The 21,334-nt window shown below is 38.8% G+C and overlaps 1 protein-coding gene across 8 annotated transcripts in view; it reads right to left on the bottom strand.

The window, feature by feature from the left end:
• LOC110463383 (retinoic acid receptor RXR-like) overlaps nt 1–21,334 on the bottom strand; it is an 86,741-nt gene that overhangs the window by 14,583 nt on the left and 50,824 nt on the right. For 4 of the 8 annotated variants that reach the window (XM_021517922.1, XM_021517924.1, XM_021517926.1 and 1 more), the window contains exons 1-3: nt 8,386–8,512; nt 1,976–2,384; nt 816–973 (exon numbers count right to left, since the gene is read on the bottom strand). In XM_021517922.1, coding sequence (XP_021373597.1) covers nt 816–973; nt 1,976–2,384; nt 8,386–8,404 — 586 coding nt within the window. In that variant the 5' untranslated portion in view covers nt 8,405–8,512. Of the gene's footprint in view, nt 1–815; nt 974–1,975; nt 2,385–8,385; nt 8,513–21,334 lie in introns of those variants that run through there. The other 4 variants (XM_021517920.1, XM_021517921.1, XM_021517923.1 and 1 more) reach the window with 1 other exon arrangement.

Below are 21,334 nucleotides of genomic sequence, written 5' to 3'. Positions count from 1 at the left end.
AGCAATCTCGCAGCAGACTTGAGATTAATACATTATTTTCATATGAGTAGCATACCAGTATTTCTGTATACGTGTTGTCCCAACCATGCCTCCCAGTAGCCAACTTGAAATCCTCTTTACATAACCACTTAATTGCATACTTGAAATATGATGCCATTTCCACATACTCTGGCTTCTTTCATCTTTAAAAGTGGTGAAAAAAAGTTGAAGGCAGACTCGCCTTCCTGACAGATACCCCCCAAAAACATTTAAATGTATAGATCATTTTAGAAACATCAAAAAAAATATCAATAGACCAGCAAATTTGATGATATATCATGTTATCTAAAACTTGCATATTTCTTCAATAAATGAATGGGAACATCAATTTATTTTTTCTACTCCTATGTAGGAAGAAGTTGCCTTCGATAAGTTAAAGATTTGTTTATTTGTGTTTAAATCATATTGATTGTGTGAGGAGTCTTCATTGGTAAAAAGCACCTACCCCGTATTTATTCATTTTATTGGTACATCTTAGTAACGTCTGAATGTGACTAGGTTTGTGGTGCAGAGCAAGTAAAAAAAGTTTTTCATTATTAAATGATGTGACTGGCCTGCAGGGTTTATCGGATATAATTAAGGTCATAAATAGATACAAGAACCTAATAAAGGCATAATATACTAAATCTGTTAGAAATTGATATTTTAAGTTATAAACATTAATGTAAAAATTATTTGTGCAATAAATAAATTAAGATAATAAGCAAGAAAATTTAACACCAGGACCAATGACAAAACAAAGCAGCAAGTAGTACAATATCAAACACTTAAAATACCTTCTCTTTTCATGCCCATTGCTAGACACTTCATATATCGGCAGTACTGGCATCTGTTTCTTTGACGTTTATCTATTACACAATTTCGATCATCTCTGCAGGCATAGGTAAGGTCCTTCCGCACCGTTCTTTTGAAGAAACCTTTACATCCCTCACAACTGCGACAAGAAATGAAATCAGCATTATTTACAGTGGACCTAAGTTTCATGTGGGCAAATGTTTTATGTTATACTAGATTCATTTAAGTTTATATATATATATGCATCATGCATGCTTCCATTTAAATAACCATAGCTACCTATTTTATTTGAGAAAGAACCAAACTGGAAGAGGTCACACTAGAATCTTGGTATCCATCAGTGAAAGTTCATGAAATATTACTGGTATGCAGGCCTTTTCTTTTCCCCCCGATACAATCTCTGTTCTCTTATTTAACAAGCAAAGTTAAAGGCTCCTGAAAAGCCTTGGTACATCATGCAAACAAAATTGCAACAAGTTCTTCAAGGGCAGTTTTCTATGCTTTATTTTCCAATTTATCTGAAATTGGAGTATAGAAAGCTAGGGACCAATATGCCCATGTATAAACAGTTATTCCACTTGCAATAACAAAACTTACATGCATACAAAATCGAAGATGGCTGCCTGCTTACCATTTTCGTTTTCCTATCCAACTAAAACTGTAAGTGTGGGTCAAAACGATCATGCGTGCATACCAAGCTTTATCATAAACCTTAATAAAATGTGTTTAACAGACTGATTGACTGTCTGACTGAATGACATATATTGGACCACAAAAAATGTTCTAGGTGGTAATATACTGCAGTATTTTATGAGTAACAGTATTTGGCGATATAAATAAAGACATGTATGCAGTAGTATATTACATATTTTATATAAAACCAACTGTGCACCATGCATATCAGCTGTGTAATAATGATTTTAATAGACCAAAATAAAGATAGTTAAAAAGATCAACAAAATTCCAAAAGTCAGTCAGTAAGTTTGCAAAACACATGAACAGTATATGATTTGTACTGTGTCATAATTAGGGACTATAACATTCTTCCTAAAAGGGGCTTGCAATTATTTTAACAAATATATCTTTACGAAAGAAAAAATCTTTGTTTCATTGAAAGGCCCTGTACTTTTTACAAACTCACCTATAGACACCGTAGTGTTTTCCTGATGCCCGATCTCCACATATTGCACAGATGTGTTTGCTGCTGAGCGTTGTGTGTGGCATGTGTGGGTTGGGAGGTGACGATACGGACCCAGGGGATCCCATTGACATCATGGAAGGGGAGGTAACGGATGATGAAGGCGAGTGCATTCCTGGAGAGTGCATCAAAGGTGGGGAGGGCTGTGATGATGACGGTATGGACTGCATGCCTGCACTATAGCTAAAGTAGGAGCCAGGTGGGGATGCCATGTTCAACTGGGACAGGTCTGGTTTGATGTCCGGCGGAGAATTCACCGACATGGAATTCATGGACAAGTTTGATGACATCATGCCTCCCGATCCCGATGATATACAACCAGAAGCACTACTGACACTACTGTCAAGGGAATCTGAAAGGAACACAAATTAATACATAAATAGTATTTCATCAAGAATCGATGTTACATTTTTTTTTAGAAATTATCCTTAATTTACATTGTATACACACATTCATTTACCATTGGAAATACTGGCAAAGTTCAGACCATTTACTAATGAAGAGAGATCCTGTAATTATACACTAATCATATGGGCAATATTGACAATGTAACATGTATGCATATGTACATAATACTGTAATACTGTTAGAAATTTATTTAATCTTAAAAGGTTCCAAATGCCTCAATTACTTTGAAAGAAGAAGTCCATCAGAAATGGTCTTTCATGCTAGTATACATAATACAGCTACTTATTACATGTAGGTGATCTTTGCAGAAAACATTAGAAGTGTACTGTTCGACAGATTGATCGCTTTTTATTTGAAGATTTTTCACAGGCTTGTCTGGCCAGTGTAACTTCATACACACATTACCTTCTTTTGTTTACAATTACCTAATTGAATATAATCAAACATGAAACTAGGTGATCTGTACGATATCATTGGCTGCTATATTGTCCAAACTAACAGCGATTATTCTTGCCACCCATGTCGCTCAGCGTGCCGAAGGTCAGTATTGATTTTGGGTAATTCATAAGCATGGCATTTCTGCCACATAGATTTTGGAAATATGGACAAATAAAAAAAAACCTTTTTTTTTTTGCTTTAAACCTGCAAAATCGCATAAAAAAATAATCACTGCCTAATTTAAGTAATTATAGAACCAAACATGAAGGGAATAGATCTAGACAATTATTTTATCTGGCCCTCTGAATTTAAGAATCCCATATATACAATGTACCTCTGCCAAACACTGTAAATTGAATGGGATATTAGTGGGCGCAGGCATTGCTGCCTCTATATCCACATCAATATAGTTTGAAATTCATTGTGGTAAACATAAAATAAGCCTATATATAAGGCACTGTATGATCGTATAAATAAATAAATATACAACATTTGATATAGCACCCTATCTAGCTAACATATATGAGCCACTCTTAAGTGCTTTACAGTACATAGATATACAATTTTATACAGTCAATACAATTAGCATATATTAATCAATACAATATTGAGGAATTTGCAGGAAGTGCCTTATCAGGCGCTAACTACTAGTCCTATGCCACCTGGCTCATATCTGCCTATGTGTGTAAACCTGTGTGTGTGCTGGAGATGTATTGTGTATTCGTGTAACTACTAGTCCTATGCCACCTGGCTCATATCTCCCAATGTGTGTATAACAGTGTTATGCTGGAGATGTATTGTGTATTCGTGTAACTACTAGTCCTATGCCACCTGGCTTATATCTCCCTATGTGTGTATACCTGTGTGTGTGCTGTAGATGTATTGTGTATTAGTTTAACTACAAGTCCTATGCCACCTGGCTTATATCTTCCTATGTGTGTATACCTGTGTTTGCTGGAGATGTATTGTGTATTAGTATAACTACAAGTCCTATGCCACCTGGCTTATGTCTCCCTATGTGTGTATACCTGTGTGTGTGCTGTAGATGTATTGTGTATTAGTTTAAATACAAGCCCTATGCCACCTGGCTTATATCTTCCTATGTGTGTATACCTTTGTTTGCTGGAGATGTATTGTGTATTAGTATAACTACCAGTCCTATGCCACCTGGCTTATATCTCCCTATGTGTGTATCCCTGTGTGTGTGTATACCTGTGTGTGTGCTGGAGATGTATCGTGTATTAGTATAACTACAAGTCCTATGCCACCTGGCTTATGTCTCCCTATGTGTGTATACCTGTGTGTGTGCTGGAGATTTATTGTGTATTAGTATAACTACAAGTCCTATGCCACCTGGCTTATATCTCCCTATGTGTGTATACCTGTGTGTGTGCTAGAGATGTAATGTGTATTAGTGTAACCATGCATTGGATCTTTTCCCTGCAAGACTACAGCATTGATTAATCATTTCTGAACAGGAAACCATAACAGGACTACACAATATAGCATGAAGTTGAACAAGTTTCCTGAGTAACAATTCAGTGAGGCTAGACCAGTGTTGTAGCTAATTACATATATATGCCATCTTGAGCTGTGACTGTTATTTGGAAATCAATTTTCTAATCATCAGAAGTGACCCGGAACTTTGGAAATGGAAATACAATCCAAAATCAAAGCAGGCACTTTTTCATAGGAACGTAGGCTTTGTAGCAGAAATAAATGTTCTGTTCTTGTAACAGCCAACTTGAGCCGTAACTTTCAGAACTGAGCTATTGATTTAAGACTAGCTAGCAATCAACTTTGGGGCAGGGAATGATAGTGATATATACTAGATGCAATTCTTCATAAAATATTTCACTTCGGGTCAATGACAACCAAGACAATAATGATTCAGTAAAATATGTGTAACTCAGATTGAGGATTTTTTTTCATAATGTTTAACTGCAAAATCATCACAGATCACCACAGTTAACAAAATTATTGAAGACAGTGTGCAAGTTTTTACTACATATGTTTACTTTTACATCATGATCACCACAAAACAACTGAAGGCAAATGAGAAAACTATCTGTGTTTTATGATAATTGAGAAGATAATTGTGAAGTTTCACCATTGTATTCCTGCACATGTCAAGGCAAACAAGTAGGAAACAAAATTAATGGCAAATGCTGTAATCTCAGTGAAGGCTTTGAAGGAAATCCATAGCAATTAAATTCACAGCATGTAGAGATTGACCCGCTCCAAACGAAACATGAATCATTTGTGCTATATGAAGACAATGGAACTTTGCCCTAAATGTCTTAATCATTCCTAACTTGTAAACATTTAAGCATTGAAAGCTAATGTCAAGGATCTAATAAAACCAATATTTATTTATAAACAAAATATTTTTTTCCAAAACATTTTTCATACCAGATTCAGCATTGCTTCAAACATTTTAACAAACTGACAATTTCTGTGGTCAGCTTTCAATGAATGTTTTGATGTGATGTGTTTGCGATTTCCCTCGGGACTTACAGATTTAAAAATATTTACCTTTCATGACACTAGACATGTGATGCATAGAGCTTTTCACAATCGCTTTACCCACGATTCGATACGTATCTCGATATTTGTTCCACGATTATATCATTTCGATTTGATACACCTTTATTTAAAAGATATAAACATACGAGATATGTAAGCCGTCGATACACAGAAACCCCGCAGTGTTTCCACACTTTTTCATTTGAAGGTTGCCGGAGCATAACAAACTTTCATTTTCTTACAGCGGTCTGCCATTTTGTTATGAATGCTTAGTGAAAATTGCATCCTCGCAGCCAATTGGTTGAGGGTTTAGAGATCAGCCAATGAAATTGAACGTCTCACAGACATTTCGGCTGAAGCGGCATACACTAATATTCAGATTGTGGCGCATCGAAAATCCGGACAATTTATTGTGAATCGAATCGAACATAAATAATTGCAGTAAAAGTTCATCGCGGTGAATTGTGACACCTCTATTGATGAAATGCCTTGGGCAAGACTAATAAAATCCTTTACTTGCATCTTAATTTTGAATGACATTGATTTTCTGATTGCAATGTATGAAAGAGTACTACACCAAGACACTGTAACATGGAAGACCTTATATTTATTGCATGTGCACTCAATGTGATCTTCATCTTTGTTCCTTCCTGCGTCAATATTGACGATTACAAAAGATTAGGTCTTGTGCTGTAGTGCATTGTTATGTCAATGATTTTTTTTATTATTTGCTATAGCCTATAGTTAAATATTATCCTGATAAACTATTTCTGGGTGCCTGGTACAGTTACAAGTTTTAACCTTTGGGTTAACCGACTTAAAGTAATAAAGATTTTGAACTAGAACTTGGGTGGACTTTAATGCTGTATGTACCCTAGTCCAAATTATTCTGACGTTTTATCAACTTTTTTCATATCGGTCTGTCGTAGATTAATGTCAGAACTCTATAATATGCGGGAAATATGCGACCCGCGCCCGTAGCGCACTTCCAACTGATATTTTAGAAACAAATCGTCACTTTCACACACATGTCGGACATGGATCGAAAGATCTATTCTTTATGCAGAAGATGAACATACATAACATGCCTCAAACAACCAATACAATCACTAAAAACATATTTTTTCAAACGTACTCTGTTTTACTCTAGTTTTTTGATAGCCCCGCCTTCTAATGCCACGTGACTAAAATCTTGCTGGCCTACGTCATGACGTTGGGAAATACCTTGGTAACGTGAGATCTCGTCAAGTCATGTGACATTGCTCATGGCCTAATTTCCATTAAAAACATGGGTTGGTATAGAAAACGTTGGAAAAGACTTTTCGTAATGATCTTTGAAACATGTTATTGATACCACCTAGTGCATAGAGAATAGATCTTTCGATCCATGTGCGACATGTGTGTGAAAATGACGATTTGTTTCTAAAATATCAGTTGGAAGTTTAAGTTCAATTTGTTTATTTAAGTGTCACATATCACAATTACATTTATGTTCATTAATACATATAAAATACTTGTACAAAATATAAATCAATTCCATTGGTACATATAAAATACTTGCAGTTGGCTGTTTCCTAGAACTTAAAATAGTTTGTTTAACATAAAAAAAACTACTTGTAATTGAAGTGCGCTCCAGGCACGGGTCGCATATTTCCCGCATATTATAGAGGGCCGGGGGTTCTGATTTTAATCGTTGAGACCGATATGAAAAAAGTCCATAAAATGTCAGAATAATTCGGACTAGCTGTACCCATGAAACCTTTGTCATAAAAGGTTTCTTCTCAATTTTCATAATAATTCATTCAAACAAATAGTCCATCAGTACTGTATGATGGATGCAGAAAAAACTAACAGGGGTCAAGAGTTTTCAGGCTTAGCATAACGCATTACCAGCTAATGCATGCTTAAGTTTCATATCTTTTAACTGTCCATGCACTGGGTATGCGACTTCATAATAATATGTTGACATGCACCATAATTAGTTGGAAAAGAAGTAGTGATCTGGAGACATGTACAATTCTACTAGTAGCTGATGTAAAATTGCATGACCAGTTACCATTGTCTTGACCTACACATGTTTATTTAATATGATTCCATACTGGTCACGGTCTGAAGGAATGTTCAAATCAATTTATTAACAATGGTTTTTGTTCACAACCTGTTCTGACACTTATGTTTAAATATTGACTTGTATTTACTAGACTTTGGGGAAACAAATATATTGTAACTCATGCTTACATATAGGGGTCAAATATTAAGACTGGTTATGACTTGGCATAATTTTACAGAATGTCGACATTCTAAAGGCCTACCAGCTGTAACCACGGGAGCCTGAAGTTCCGTCAAATAATGAATAACGGTAATACAAAAAATACCTATAATATGCATAAATTTGTTAAAGCATATTAAAGGTATTTTTTGTATTACTGTTATTATTCATTATTGACAGAACTTCAGGCTCCTGTGCTGTAACGTTAACAGTTCATAAATATATATATATATAAAAGTCACAAAACTGCAGGAACAATGTTTAACATGATATCATTCTTTGTTCCAAACATCAAATTAATTAAGTAACAAATACATTCCTAAGTTATCGCCTAACAGTATATTGGGCAGACCAGACTACATTACGTAAGAATTTCTGTGTGGTTGGAAGTTCAAAAGTTCAAATTAAGGGGAAAATATATTTCACAATATACTTCATTTGTCTTTCCAATAATGTTAACGGTGGTTTGTTTGTAAACATCCCAGCGGCATCCGTCAATTAAGCTATCGTACAAAATCCCCTCGTATAAGTACATGTAACTTGTTCGGGGTGAACCCAATGGTACTGCCGAGTGCTTACAACCTTCGTGACTCAAAATGGCGGAGTGTATATTTACACCACAATACACACCACCGTTCGGACAATGTAAGTTACAAATATAACACCAATTTATGGAACCATATGAAGCATATATAGACACATAAGTACTTACCCATCTCTGAATGGTCCATACTGGTTTTAAAACCAGCTGTTATGGCCCAAGATGGATGTTAGCATGAATTTTGCTGCGATCAATTTATGGCTTCAAATATCTGCCCTAGTTTACCTTATTCCCAATAGCCGAATCACGCCGCGGAAAGCACTTCCACTAAAATCTCAATGCTACACACTTTCTTGTTAATTATGAATTGATTATTGTACATTCGTGTAATGTTCGCATCGTTTATGTGTGGTAAGGTAGTATAGGAGTAACACTGCTCGCAGAAAACGTATTTATTCGCCGAATTTCTTAAACGTCTACTAGATATGGGGTAAACTAGGACAGGGTTCAAGGTTGAAGTGAGGTGACACGCATAGCTGATTACATGGAGTGGGGTTCAGTGATCGTTCGTTCGTTGTGGCCACTCTGAATGAAAATATCAGCTTTAAATACAATACACGATACATTGAACTGCTTTAGGAATTTATAGTCTCTTTAGTTACTTTACTTATTTGAAGTTATGAAGTTATATATCACAATAGGATTTGAGAAACGTTCATAATATATTTAGAAAATAGGGTCTACCGGGCACCGAGTGTTCAAGGCCATGAAGTGCTGTCATCTTAACAGACAAGGCGACAATGTCCTGCTGGCTAGTGTCAGACCGAGTGAACCCCTTGTTCAAACCGGATATTTAGTGTCTAAAAGCAGTCTAAAAGCAGTTCTTTCATATGTAATAAAACCTTTCCCCCTGTTGTAAATGACAAAAACAAGTTGACAATATTACAGTCTTCCACCGATTCCAGGAAAGCCCCATAAACCATCATCACTATCATAATCATCATCGTAATATACTCCCTGGTTCAAACCCCGTCCAGCACATTTAATTGAACTGATTATTAATCATGAGGAAAATTTTAAACCGCACGTGTACATATTTGTATTCATGTACACCTGGCGACTGGACTGGTGTTGCGTCGAGACGCGTTCATGTTTCTTTATGGAGACGAGCCTGGAATGTGTACCGCTTTACCTTCTATAATTCTATGACGAGAGTCAAATATCATATATCAGATTTTAATTAAAACCTACTTAAATGTTTTACCATAGTTTCAGTCAAGTAGACCCTAACTATTTGGCTGTAGTTTAGACCTCGGCATTGTGATATGACGAATTCAGGATATTTTATATATAAAAACAACTAATGTCATCGAGAAATGACACGATTTATAATATGTAGAATACATTTATAATATTATATATAATCATTTACAGAGTTCACAACTTTTAAGTCACAAGAATTATCTGTAAGCATATCCAATGAAAGGTTTACCAAATAGGTCAAACTTAATCAATTCTACTTGTAATAAACTTACATAGATGAACAGGGTTTTTATGTTTGAATATTTCATGATGGGAGAAAATTGACAAAATTGTATACTGACGTCACAAGATAATAATAAATGTGACGCTATAATATAATATAATATAATATAATGTCCATTTCCTACATACCGAACCTATCCAATTACAAAATTGTAACCATAAACCGTCATTAATGTATACTAATTTCTTCGCTTTACACTGTTTTATCCAGATTAATCCGGGTGACTATCTTCAAGCAAAACTTTGAATAACTAACGACTTTTTATCCGGATGCTCCAAAGTGTGTAAAATAACTATAAAGTTGACAATTTTACATCCAGATAATAGACGTCTACGTCATCTGGATTAGTAGTATATGTAAAACACGCACGGGACACTGATGAAGTAGGGATACTCACACTTGACACGAACACAACTTTATCCAATCTGTTATTGTAAAAAGATAGATGTATCTCCTTTCACTCAGTGAAACCCAGACTGTATCAAGCTCTTGTTTCGTATAAATATCTAAATATGGAATTAACGAAAATGACAATAAAAATCTTACCACGAATGAGTTGACAAGACGGACATGTATATCCCGTGTAAAACCAATGTCCAACTTCCACAGTAGATGAAAATTGAAAATATTGCGTACCAACTAGATAATCTTCCGAAGTAACAGGTCGTTCAACCGTCGCGAGCCATGTTAGCCATGTCGCGTGACGTCAGTCACAACTTATCCACCCCAACGGGCTGAGTAAACTTTACACAAATTGTAGAACGACCAATCGAATTGTGTGTGGTCAAGCAGAGTACGATGACCAGCCGAAACTGACGGCTAAGGCTTCGTCGAGCTAGCCTACTGGCACTCAGTTCATTGCCACATGATGAGAGAAACCTGTTGCTGATGCGGTTACCATGGTTATGGTGACGTTGTATTCATCGAAACTAATATAAACTTGGGAAGGGCATGTCGAGGTCAGTTACCGGAGACCGCGGTGACTAGGTCAGATACGAACGATTTTTTGTCATTTTCACGGATACATGTATAGTCTAAGTACATCAACCTGACCAGTAAAACACAACGCTTTCCAAGCGCACCAAGCCGACGTACAACAAACTCAAACGCTGAGGTGAAAAAGAGTTACCCTAAGTTTTTACGAATCATATCAGTTCAATGGTAACAGACATCCACGGTCAAGCTAACAACCCATATATGATAGCGATTGCCTGCCTGTTTTTGGCAAGCTAACAAAAAAATAGACACTCGAGTTTAACGACTTGCCCCATAGTCTAAAGGTGTTAATATGCATTCAAACTGCAAACCGGATACAAGGGTAAAATCACAGGTCAGTTACCTGTACAACGGTCACAAACTCTAAGGTCGCTTACCTGTCGGAGTATTGATTATTTCCAACACAAATAGACATAAATACACACATAGACATACATGTAGCCATCGAGGTTTATCATATTATACAAGTGTTGTTATTTTACTAATTGAAAATAGGGATATAACATTGTTTGTATTAATACTGTTTATATATAAACATTGTAGACATTCCATATGCATCCTTTTCTGGCGCAGACCCAGGATTTCGTAAGGTGGGTGGGTGGGGGATGGGGGTCAAGGGGTGACCCCCAAGTCATTAGTGTCAATGGGCGAAATCCTTGCGGTTATGGGGAAGGGGGCTACAGAAATGCAGACGCTTTTTCCAGAACTAGCCCAAGACCCAAGGATCCATCCAGCATTGGAACCGCCAATGAGTGCTACTTACTTATATCGACAACACCTGAAAAATTGTGCTTATTCACTGTATTACTGTATATCAGTATCTTGTTCTCAGAAGAAAGGACTCAATTTATAGCAAAGAAACTTGTGAGAGCGCCCATTTGCAGCAAAGAAAAGAGGATAAGAGCGCCCCCTATTTCTGCATATGTATTGTTACAGCAAAGAGATTATCAGAGAGTCCCTATATCTGTGTATATCCGGTTCAGTACAACAGAGATTATAAAAATCACCCCTTATCTCTGCTAATATCTGATTACAGCAAAGAGACAAACAACACACCTCTATGTGTGTTTGTTGTTACAGCTGTGGATCTTTAACAGTGTCCCCCATTTCTGTGTATGTTGTTACAGCTCTGAGTCAATAACAGTGTCCCCTATTTCTGCGTATGTCCGGTTACAGCTGTACGTCTATAACAGTGTCCCCTATTTCCGCGTATGTCCGGTTACAGCTGTGATTATATAACAGTGTCCCCTATTTCTGCGTATGTCCGGTTACAGCTGTGAGTCTATAACAGTGTCCCCTATTTCTGCGTATGTCTGGTTATAGCTGTGAGTCTATAACAGTGTACCCCATTTCTGCGTATGTCCGGTTACAGCTGTGATTATATAACAGTGTCCCCTATTTCTGCGTATGTCCGGTTAGTGCTGTGAGTCTATAACAGTGTCCCCTATTTCTGCGTATGTCCGGTTACAGCTGTGAGTCTATAACAGTGTCCCCATTTCTGTGTATGTTGTTACAGCTGTGAGTCTATAACAGTGTCCGATATTTCCGCGTATGTCCGGTTACAGCTGTGAGTCTATAACAGTGTACCCCATTTCTGTGTATGTTGTTACAGCTCTGAGTCTATAACAGTGTCCCCTATTTCTGCGTATGTCTGGTTACAGCTGTGAGTCTATAACAGTGTCCCCTTTTTCTGCGTATGTCCAGTTACAGCTGTGATTCTATAACAGTGTCCCCTATTTCAACGTATGTTCGGTTACAGCTGTGCATCTATAAATGTGTCCCCTTTTTCTGCGTATGTCTGGTTACAGCTGTTATTCTATAACAGTGTCCCCTATTTCGGCGTATGTCTGGTTACAGCTGTTATTCTATAACAGTGTCCCCTATTTCTGCGTATGTTACAGCTGTGAGTCTATAACAGTGTACCCCATTTCTGCGTATGTCCGGTTACAGCCGTGATTCAATAACAGTGTCCCCTATTTCCGCGTATGTCTGGTTATAGCTGTGAGTCTATAACAGTGTCCCATATTTCTGCGTATGTCCGGTTACAGCCGTGATTCAATAACAGTGTCCCCTATTTCCGCGTATGTCTGGTTACAGCTGTTATTCTATAACAGTGTCCCCTATTTCTGCGTATGTTACAGCTGTGAGTCTATAACAGTGTCCCCTTTTTCTGCGTATGTCCAGTTACAGCTATGATTCTATAACAGTCTCCCCTATTTCAACGTATGTTCGGTTACAGCTGTGCATCTATAACAGTGTCCCCTTTTCTGCGTATGTCCGGTTACAGCTATTATTCTATAACAGTGTTCCCTATTTCTGCGTATGTCTGGTTACAGCTGTGAGTCTATAACAGTGTCCCCTATTTCCGCGTATGTCTGGTTATAGCTGTGAGTCAATAACAGTGTCCGATATTTCTGCGTATGTCTGGTTACAGCTGTGAGTCTATAACAGTGGCCCCCTTTTCTGCGTATATCCGGTTACAGCTGTTATTCTATAACAGTGTCCCCTATTTCTGCGTATGTCTGGTTACAGTTGTGAGTCTATAACAGTGTCCCATATTTCTGCGTATGTCCGGTTACAGCTGTGAGTCTATAACAGTGTCCCCCTTTTCTGCGTATGTCCGGTTACAGCTGTTATTCTATAACAGTGTCCCCTATTTCTGCGTTTGTCTGGTTACAGCTGTTATTCTATAACAGTGTCCCCTATTTGCGTATGTCCGGTTACAGCTGTGTGTCTATAACAGTGTCCCCTATTTCCGCGTATGTCTGGTTACAGCTGTGCGTCTATAACAGTGTCCCCTATTTCTGCGTATGTCCGGTTACAGCTGCGAGTCTATAACAGTGTCCCCCTTTTCTGCGTATGTCTTGTTACAGCTGTGAGTCTATAACAGTGTCCCCTATTTGCGTATGTCAGGTTACAGCTGTGAGTCTATAACAGTGTCCCCCTTTTCTGCGTATAACCGGTTACAGCTGTTATTCTATAACAGTGTCCCCTATTTGCGTATGTCAGGTTACAGCTGTGAGTCTATAACAGTGTCCCCCATTTCTGCGTATGTCTTGTTACAGCTGTGAGTATATAACAGTGTCCCCTATTTCCGCGTATGTCCGGTTACAGCTGTGATTCTATAACAGTGTGCCCTATATCCGCGTATGTCCGGTTACAGCTGTGATTCTATAACAGTGTGCCCTATATCCGCGTATGTCCGGTTACAGCTGTGAGTCTATAGCAGTGTCCCCTATTTCCGCGTATGTCTGGTTACCGCTCTGCGTCTATAACAGTGTCCCCTATTTCTGCGTATGTCTGGTTACAGCTGTGCGTCTATAACAGTGACCCCTATTTCTGCGTATGTCCGGTTACAGCTGAGAGTCTATAACAGTGTCCCCCTTTTCTGCGTATATCCGGTTACAGCTGTTATTCTATAACAGTGTCCCCTATTTGCGTATGTCCGGTTACAGCTGTGAGTATATAACAGTGTCCCCTATTTCCGCGTATGTCTGGTTACAGCTGTGAGTCTATAACAGTGTCCCCTATTTCCGCGTATGTCTGGTTACAGTTGTGAGTCTATAACAGTGTCCCCTATTTGCGTATGTCCGGTTACAGCTGTGATTCTATAACAGAGTCCCCTATTTCCGCGTATGTCTGGTTACAGGTGTGATTCTATAACAGTGTCCCCTATATCCGCGTATGTCCGGTTACAGCTGTGAGTCCATAACAGTGTCCCCTATTTCCGCGTTTGTTCGGTTACAGCTGTGATTCTATAACAGTGTCCCCTATTTCCGCGTTTGTTCGGTTACAGCTGTGCGTCTATAACAGTGTCCCCTATTTCCGCGTTTGTTCGGTTACAGCTGTGAGACTAGGAGCGCCTTTTATTTTTAGAGAGACTTCAGGAATATCTGTTATCTCTGCTTATGTCTTGTTACAGCAAAGAGTCTATCAAAGCGTCGCCTATTTCTGTTTATGTCCAGTTAAAGCAGAGAGTCTACATCTAGTTAAAGCTGTTAAACAATAGAAGCGCCCACTAGTTGTGCTTATGTCTGATTACAGCAGATCTAGAGAGGCTATATAAGAGCGCCCCTTTTTCTTTGTATGTCTGATTACAGCAAAGAGACTATATAGAAGCACCCCCACTTTCTGTGTATGTCTGGTTACAGCAGAGAGACTGCATAGGAGCGCCCCTTTTTCTGTGTATGTCTGGTTACAGCAGAGAGACTATATAGGAACCCACCATTTCGGTGTATGTCTGGTTACACCAGAGAGATTAACAGAGAGCCCCTTCCCCCCCCCCCCCCCCCCCCCCATTTCTGTGTAGGTCTTGTTACATCAGAGAGACTAAAAGAGAGAGCCCCCAACATTTCTGTGTATGTCTGGTTACACCAGAGAGATTAATAGAGAGGGAGCCCCACCATTTCTGTGTATGTCTGGTTACAGCAGAAAGATTAAGAGAGAGAGAGAGAGCCCTCACATTTTTGTGTATGTCAGGTTACAGCAGAGAGATTAACAGAGAAAGTCCTCACATTTTTGTGTATGTCAGGTTATAGCAGGGAGACTAAAAGAGGGAGCCTTCACCATTTTTCTTTTAACAGCATTGTCGTGTTTGAACTCATTTAAAATTTCATTGGCTTAATTAGTTGATAAATCGATCGGCTGGCATTGATCCAATGTCCTGACATTAGCAATGCTAATAGGTTGTGTGGTGTAAGCCGAACGACATACTAACAATAGCTAGTCTGTCCAGCCTACACCAATAGTGGACACCGGAATGGTTTCATCCCTGGACACTAATCTAATAATATCAGGGCCACAGACTAAATTGTAAATCAAAGGATAACCTAATATAATACTATCTGTTATCTATATTTCAGTGTTCAGTGTCCAATTGCTTTCTTTCATGAGAAAATCAACCGTTATATCCACCATGCAAACTTCGATAACATGGTAACAGAACAATCTATAATACAGAAGGTCTGTGCAGTAGACTATACTAACCACATGTTATACTAGAGGTACGGTATGCCAGTCATAGGATCGATTACACATGTAACGGGAGAACGTAATAAGGACGAGCGTTAATTAAGTCATCGTAAATAGAAAACTTGTTTCAAATTAAGTTGAAATTGTTTTTTTACGCGTTCTAGAAAGTCCGAATTTCCTTATAAATCAAATTTTGTTAAGAAAGAAGATCGAATATTCGAAAAACCTAAGTCGCAAGATCTGCGTCGCTGGAGCTACCGTTACAATGGCCAGTAGTTTCAATCTTAAGACAGAACACCCTCCCTCTTTCAATGTCTTCCACTTAAATGCATTTTAACCCACTTTAACGTTTTAAAGTGAGAGATGAGTTGTGTATGGGATATGTTGTAACGTAATCGATTCCGAGTGAAGTTTACGAGAAACACGTCTGTAGCCTACAAACTGTGTCACCTAGCACATCCCCAGGTTTAAACAGTCAAGGATATTTTCAGTTGATTCTCGAAGCAGAATGTACAACTTAGTGGTGTACTGTATCGAACTGAGCACTGCTCTGTTGAACCTGTGTCATGTACATTGAATGTCGAACCTGTGTCATGTACATTGAATGTCGAACCTGTGTAATATACATTTCAGAACATGTAGATAAAATAATTATAAAGAAATTGTTTGCTGCACATTCAGAAATAAAATGAAAAATAACTGAAACATTATAAGCAATTATTATAAACAAGAAAAAAAATGACAAAGTAATAAAACTTATTTTAACCCATCCTCCCTAAAACGCATCTTTTGTCGTTTCAACATAACTAGAACCTAAAAGTGCGGTCTCCGTTTTACCGCAATCCTCCAACCCTTCTACTCCTCCTTGATTAATCTACACAACCTACCAGCATTATAAATCTGGATTTCCAATTGATATGCTAGATAAAGTAGGCACTACCGTCACTTGTTAGGATGCTACCATGCCCGAACCTATTCTTAGCTTTTTATCTCAGTTTTTCATTGTTAAGTTTACTACCAAACGAAACCGAATCCCGTGACAGATCTATTTTTCACCAGAGTGTAAATTACAGCGTGTGCTTATCTATTTCCACGCGTGTTTGCATTTAACCGCGTGCATGCCTATAATTCTTGGGATAATTGCAAAAAATGCTTTAGAATACGAGAAGAGCGCGCAACGGACACTCGTCCAACAAAAGAGAGCGAGAGAGAGAGAACGAGAGGCAGGGGACAAGCATATATGGGATACTCATGAGAGTCCATCACAAATACTCGTCCAATATGAGTCGGTCACAAATACTCGTCCAATGAGAGTCCGTCACAAATACTCGTTAATTGAGGGTCCATCACAATACTCGTCCAATATGAGAGTCGGTCACAAATACTCGTCCAATGAGAGTCCGTCACAAATACTCGCCCAATGAGGGTCCGTCACAAATATTCGTCCAGTGATTGTCCGTCACAAATACTCGTCCAGTGATTGTCCGTCACAAATACTCGTCCAGTGATTGTCCGTCACAAATACTCGTCCAGTGATTGTCCGTCACAAATATTCGTCCAATGATTTTTTTAATTATTTCAGTTGATGAAATGCAAACTATTACAACCATTAATGATATGGAATTTAACGAAGAGCACGTACATTGTAAGCCAAGTTTGGTACCGTTTTGCTGGAGAAGCCTGGCTCATTAGTACTATATATGGGTACGTTTCAATGGAGGTCAACACGACTTCTGACATTTCCGGGAGAATCTTCCCAATAAACGACATCATAAAAAAAAATCCTTTCCACATGATATCATAGATGCAAACAGTTCTTTTAATAACATATATAATCGATTTGTAAGATGATTCCACATTGGTCTGTGTTTTCAATTCCAATTACTTCATTACTTCAATTTTACGTGTTTCAACACTCCCCATTGATCCGTCTCATTACTCTCTATTCTTCTGTTCAATCACTTCCCATTGATTCGTCTCATTACTCTCTATTCTTCTGTTCAATCACTCCCCATTGATCCGTCTCATTACTCTCTATTCTTATGTTCAATCACTCCCCATTGATCCGTCTCATTACTCTCTATTCTTGTGTTCAATCACTCCCCATGGATCCGTCTCATTACTCTCTATTCTTATGTTCAATCACTCCCCAGTGATCCGTCTCATTACTCTCTATTCTTCTGTTCAATCACTCCCCATTGATCCGTCTCATTACTCTCTATTCTTATGTTCAATCACTCCCCATTGGCTTGTCTCACAACTCCCCATAGATCTATGTCATCAATCCAATATATCTGGTTCATCATTTCCTATTAGCCTGTCTCCTAACTCTTTTCTGATCTGTCTAATCACTCCATGTTGATCTGTCTCACCATTCCCATTCGATATGTTTCATCACTCCGTATAGGTATGTCTCATAACTCCCAATTGACCTGTCTAACAACTCCCCCATTGGCCTGTCTCACAACTCGCCAAAATCTATGTCATCATTCCTTATCGATCTGTTTCATCACTCCCTTTTGATCTGTCTCATAATTCCCAATTGACCTGTCTCATAACTCCCCAATGATCCGCCTCATCACACCATATTGATCTGTCTCATCACTTCCCATCGATCTGTCTCATGACTCCCCATTGATCTGTCTCATCACACCCCATTGATCTGTCTCATCACACCCCGTTGACCTGTCTCATAACTCCCCAACGATCTGTCTCATCACTTCCCATTGATCTGTCTCATCACACCCCGTTGATCTGTCTCATAACTCCCCAACGATCTGTCTCATCACTTCCCATTGATCTGTCTCATCACACCCCGTTGATCTGTCTCATAACTCCCCAACGATCTGTCTCATCACTTCCCATTGATCTGTCTCATCACACCCCGTTGATCTGTCTCATAACTCCCCAACGATCTGTCTCATCACTTCCCATTGATCTGTCTCATCACACCCCGTTGATCTGTCTCATAACTCCCCAACGATCTGTCTCATCACTTCCCATTGATCTGTCTCATCACACCCCGTTGATCTGTCTCATAACTCCCCAACGATCTGTCTCATCACTTCCCATTGATCTGTCTCATCACACCCCATTGATCTGTCTCATCACTCCCCATTGATCTGTCTCATCACTTCCCATTGATCTGTCTCATCACTTCCCATTGATCTGTCTCATCACACCCCATTGATCTGTCTCATCACTCCCCATTGATCTGTCTCATCACTTCCCATTGATCTGTCTCATCACTTCCCATTGATCTGTCTCATCACACCCCATTGATCTGTCTCATCACTCCCCATTGATCTGTCTCATCACTTCCCATTGATCTGTCTCATCACTTCCCATTGATCTGTCTCATCACACCCCATTGATCTGTCTCATCACTCCCCATTGATCTGTCTCATCACTTCCCATTGATCTGTCTCATCACTTCCCATTGATCTGTCTCATCACACCCCATTGATCTGTCTCATCACACCCCATTGATCTGTCTCATCACTCCCGTTTGATTTATCTTATCATTACCAACCTTTTTTATGGACTCTTATGCATTAGCCGTTTACTCCAAAGTTTTACTCGCCTTCAAGGATGGCTTAATCTGTATGTTAAAACCTATAGTGTTTACATGTCTCAGTTGATTTGGTTTTCAAGAGATTTTCTGCATATAATGTGTTCCGAAGATGTTGACAGCTGACGGACAAGCTTACAAGACAAGGTTTCCAGAATTGCAGGTTGAAGATAAGAAGACCATAAGTAAAGTTTTGGGTCGCCATCAAGTTCGAATTAGGAAATTCGTTGGTTCCCTGTGTGATATGAAGGTCTATGAGCTTGCTCGTAAAAGCGTCTTGTGGTTTCGTTGTCACTACCCAGGTTCTTAGTATGAGGACGTGACACTACTTGGATTTGACACAGATTTACATGGCGGATGTCACAGAATACGCTTACCCTTCAGGAGCATCTGGTCTGTTTCTTCTATTTTTCTATAAGGAAGCAGACTCAATTGCGAAAACAGCTCCAAAATTGAAACCGTGTATAACTCTTTCAGTGGGACATTTTAAAGTTATATTTTTATGAATAAACTTCATTACATACATGCATGTTAACGGTATTTTACGTCATTTAACGTCATTATTTACGCATACAACCGAGCTTAATACGACATTAAGCTACGCTAAAAACATCCCCCTAAACCGTAAAATCTTTCAGCAGTTTTGTAATTGTTCAACTGTTAGAGTATTTAGGAAAATAACAGAGATATAAATTCAATGGAAGCTCATCTGTAGCACTGCATGACATTGCAGAGGTGTTTTTACAGAGACTATGTCTCTGCTTATATGTGCATACCTTATTACAGAAATTGATGTGTTCATATATTCTATTTTTATCCTTGAATTCTGAGTTTCCATTAAGATAAAATTGTTTTCATCCTTGCTACCCTACCCAGTCGGCGCCAGTTTGCTGTGTTCCCTGTCTACACCATGCAGATGTAGAGCTTTTTGTTTAGTAGATCTTTGTATCTGTACACAAACCGAATATAACTAACTTTGTGCGAATTAAAAATAACAGTGTAAAAAGTGGTACATTGTTCTAATAAAATTACCGGTTCATCATTCAAGATTTTTTTTGTTTCTATGCCGAAAATGAAAATCCTAAGATGAAAGACGATTTTACCAGGTTTAACAATTACCCGTAATGTCGCCCGATGATTAAGTCGTATCCGGTATTCTAGCGCTCCCACTGGAGTGTAAACAACGGAAGAAATAGACAGAAGATGTCACTTACTGATTAGTGCTGAGCCGTCAATCAAAGAGGCTGGCTTTAACTTATCAGGCGTCAAACACTTCCATGTATTTGTATTATAAATTATATCAGTGTGTCTATAATCAGCTGCAAGCACGGAGATGTAGCGGAGATGTAGCGGAGATTCTCAGTAGATGATCAAAGGTTACCCGCGCTTAGTATTTGTTCTCGTTTTAGTTAGGGTTACATATGTCCTCTCAAATACCGAAGTCATACGAAGACGGTAGCCGGAGTTTCCTCTGGCCCTGACACCAGACCCACACCAGACACCTATACCTGTCAAAATGTGTAAGTCTGGTGTCAGGGTCAGAGAGATACTAGGTGTTAAGTTCAGCAGACCAGTTCTGGTTTCTTCAATGTCTCCTAATGGGCGGATTGGTCGAGTGGTTAGCAATTCGGCCTTCCACGCAGGCGGCCGGGGTTCGATCCCCTTAGTCGTCGCACGCATGGAATATCAGAGAAAGTATTTTTCTCCTGCCCACACAACTCCAACAACCCAGGTGGAGTATAAAATGGTCTTGGATGGATGTTGCGGTATATCGTCTGCTGGATAACCGAACAAATCGGTAGTGAAGCGGACGTAAAACCTATCAATCAATCAATCAATCAATGTTGCGGTATCTGTGATGTAGCATTCAAGTGAGGTGGCACGATAAAAGATGCCGTTGGATGCACGGTCCCACTACAAACAGAACACAATACATCTCCAGCACACACGCAGGCATACTAGCGAGATATTAGCCAGGTGGCATAGGACTAGTAGTTAGCGCCTGATAAGGCAGCTCCTGCGAATTCCTCAAAAAA

This window comes from Mizuhopecten yessoensis, unplaced genomic scaffold, assembly GCF_002113885.1.
Source record: "Mizuhopecten yessoensis strain PY_sf001 unplaced genomic scaffold, ASM211388v2 scaffold10897, whole genome shotgun sequence".
NCBI lineage: Eukaryota > Metazoa > Mollusca > Bivalvia > Pectinida > Pectinidae > Mizuhopecten > Mizuhopecten yessoensis.
The sequence above is the reverse complement of the archived record's forward strand: the minus strand, read 5'-3'. Positions and strand labels throughout refer to the sequence as shown.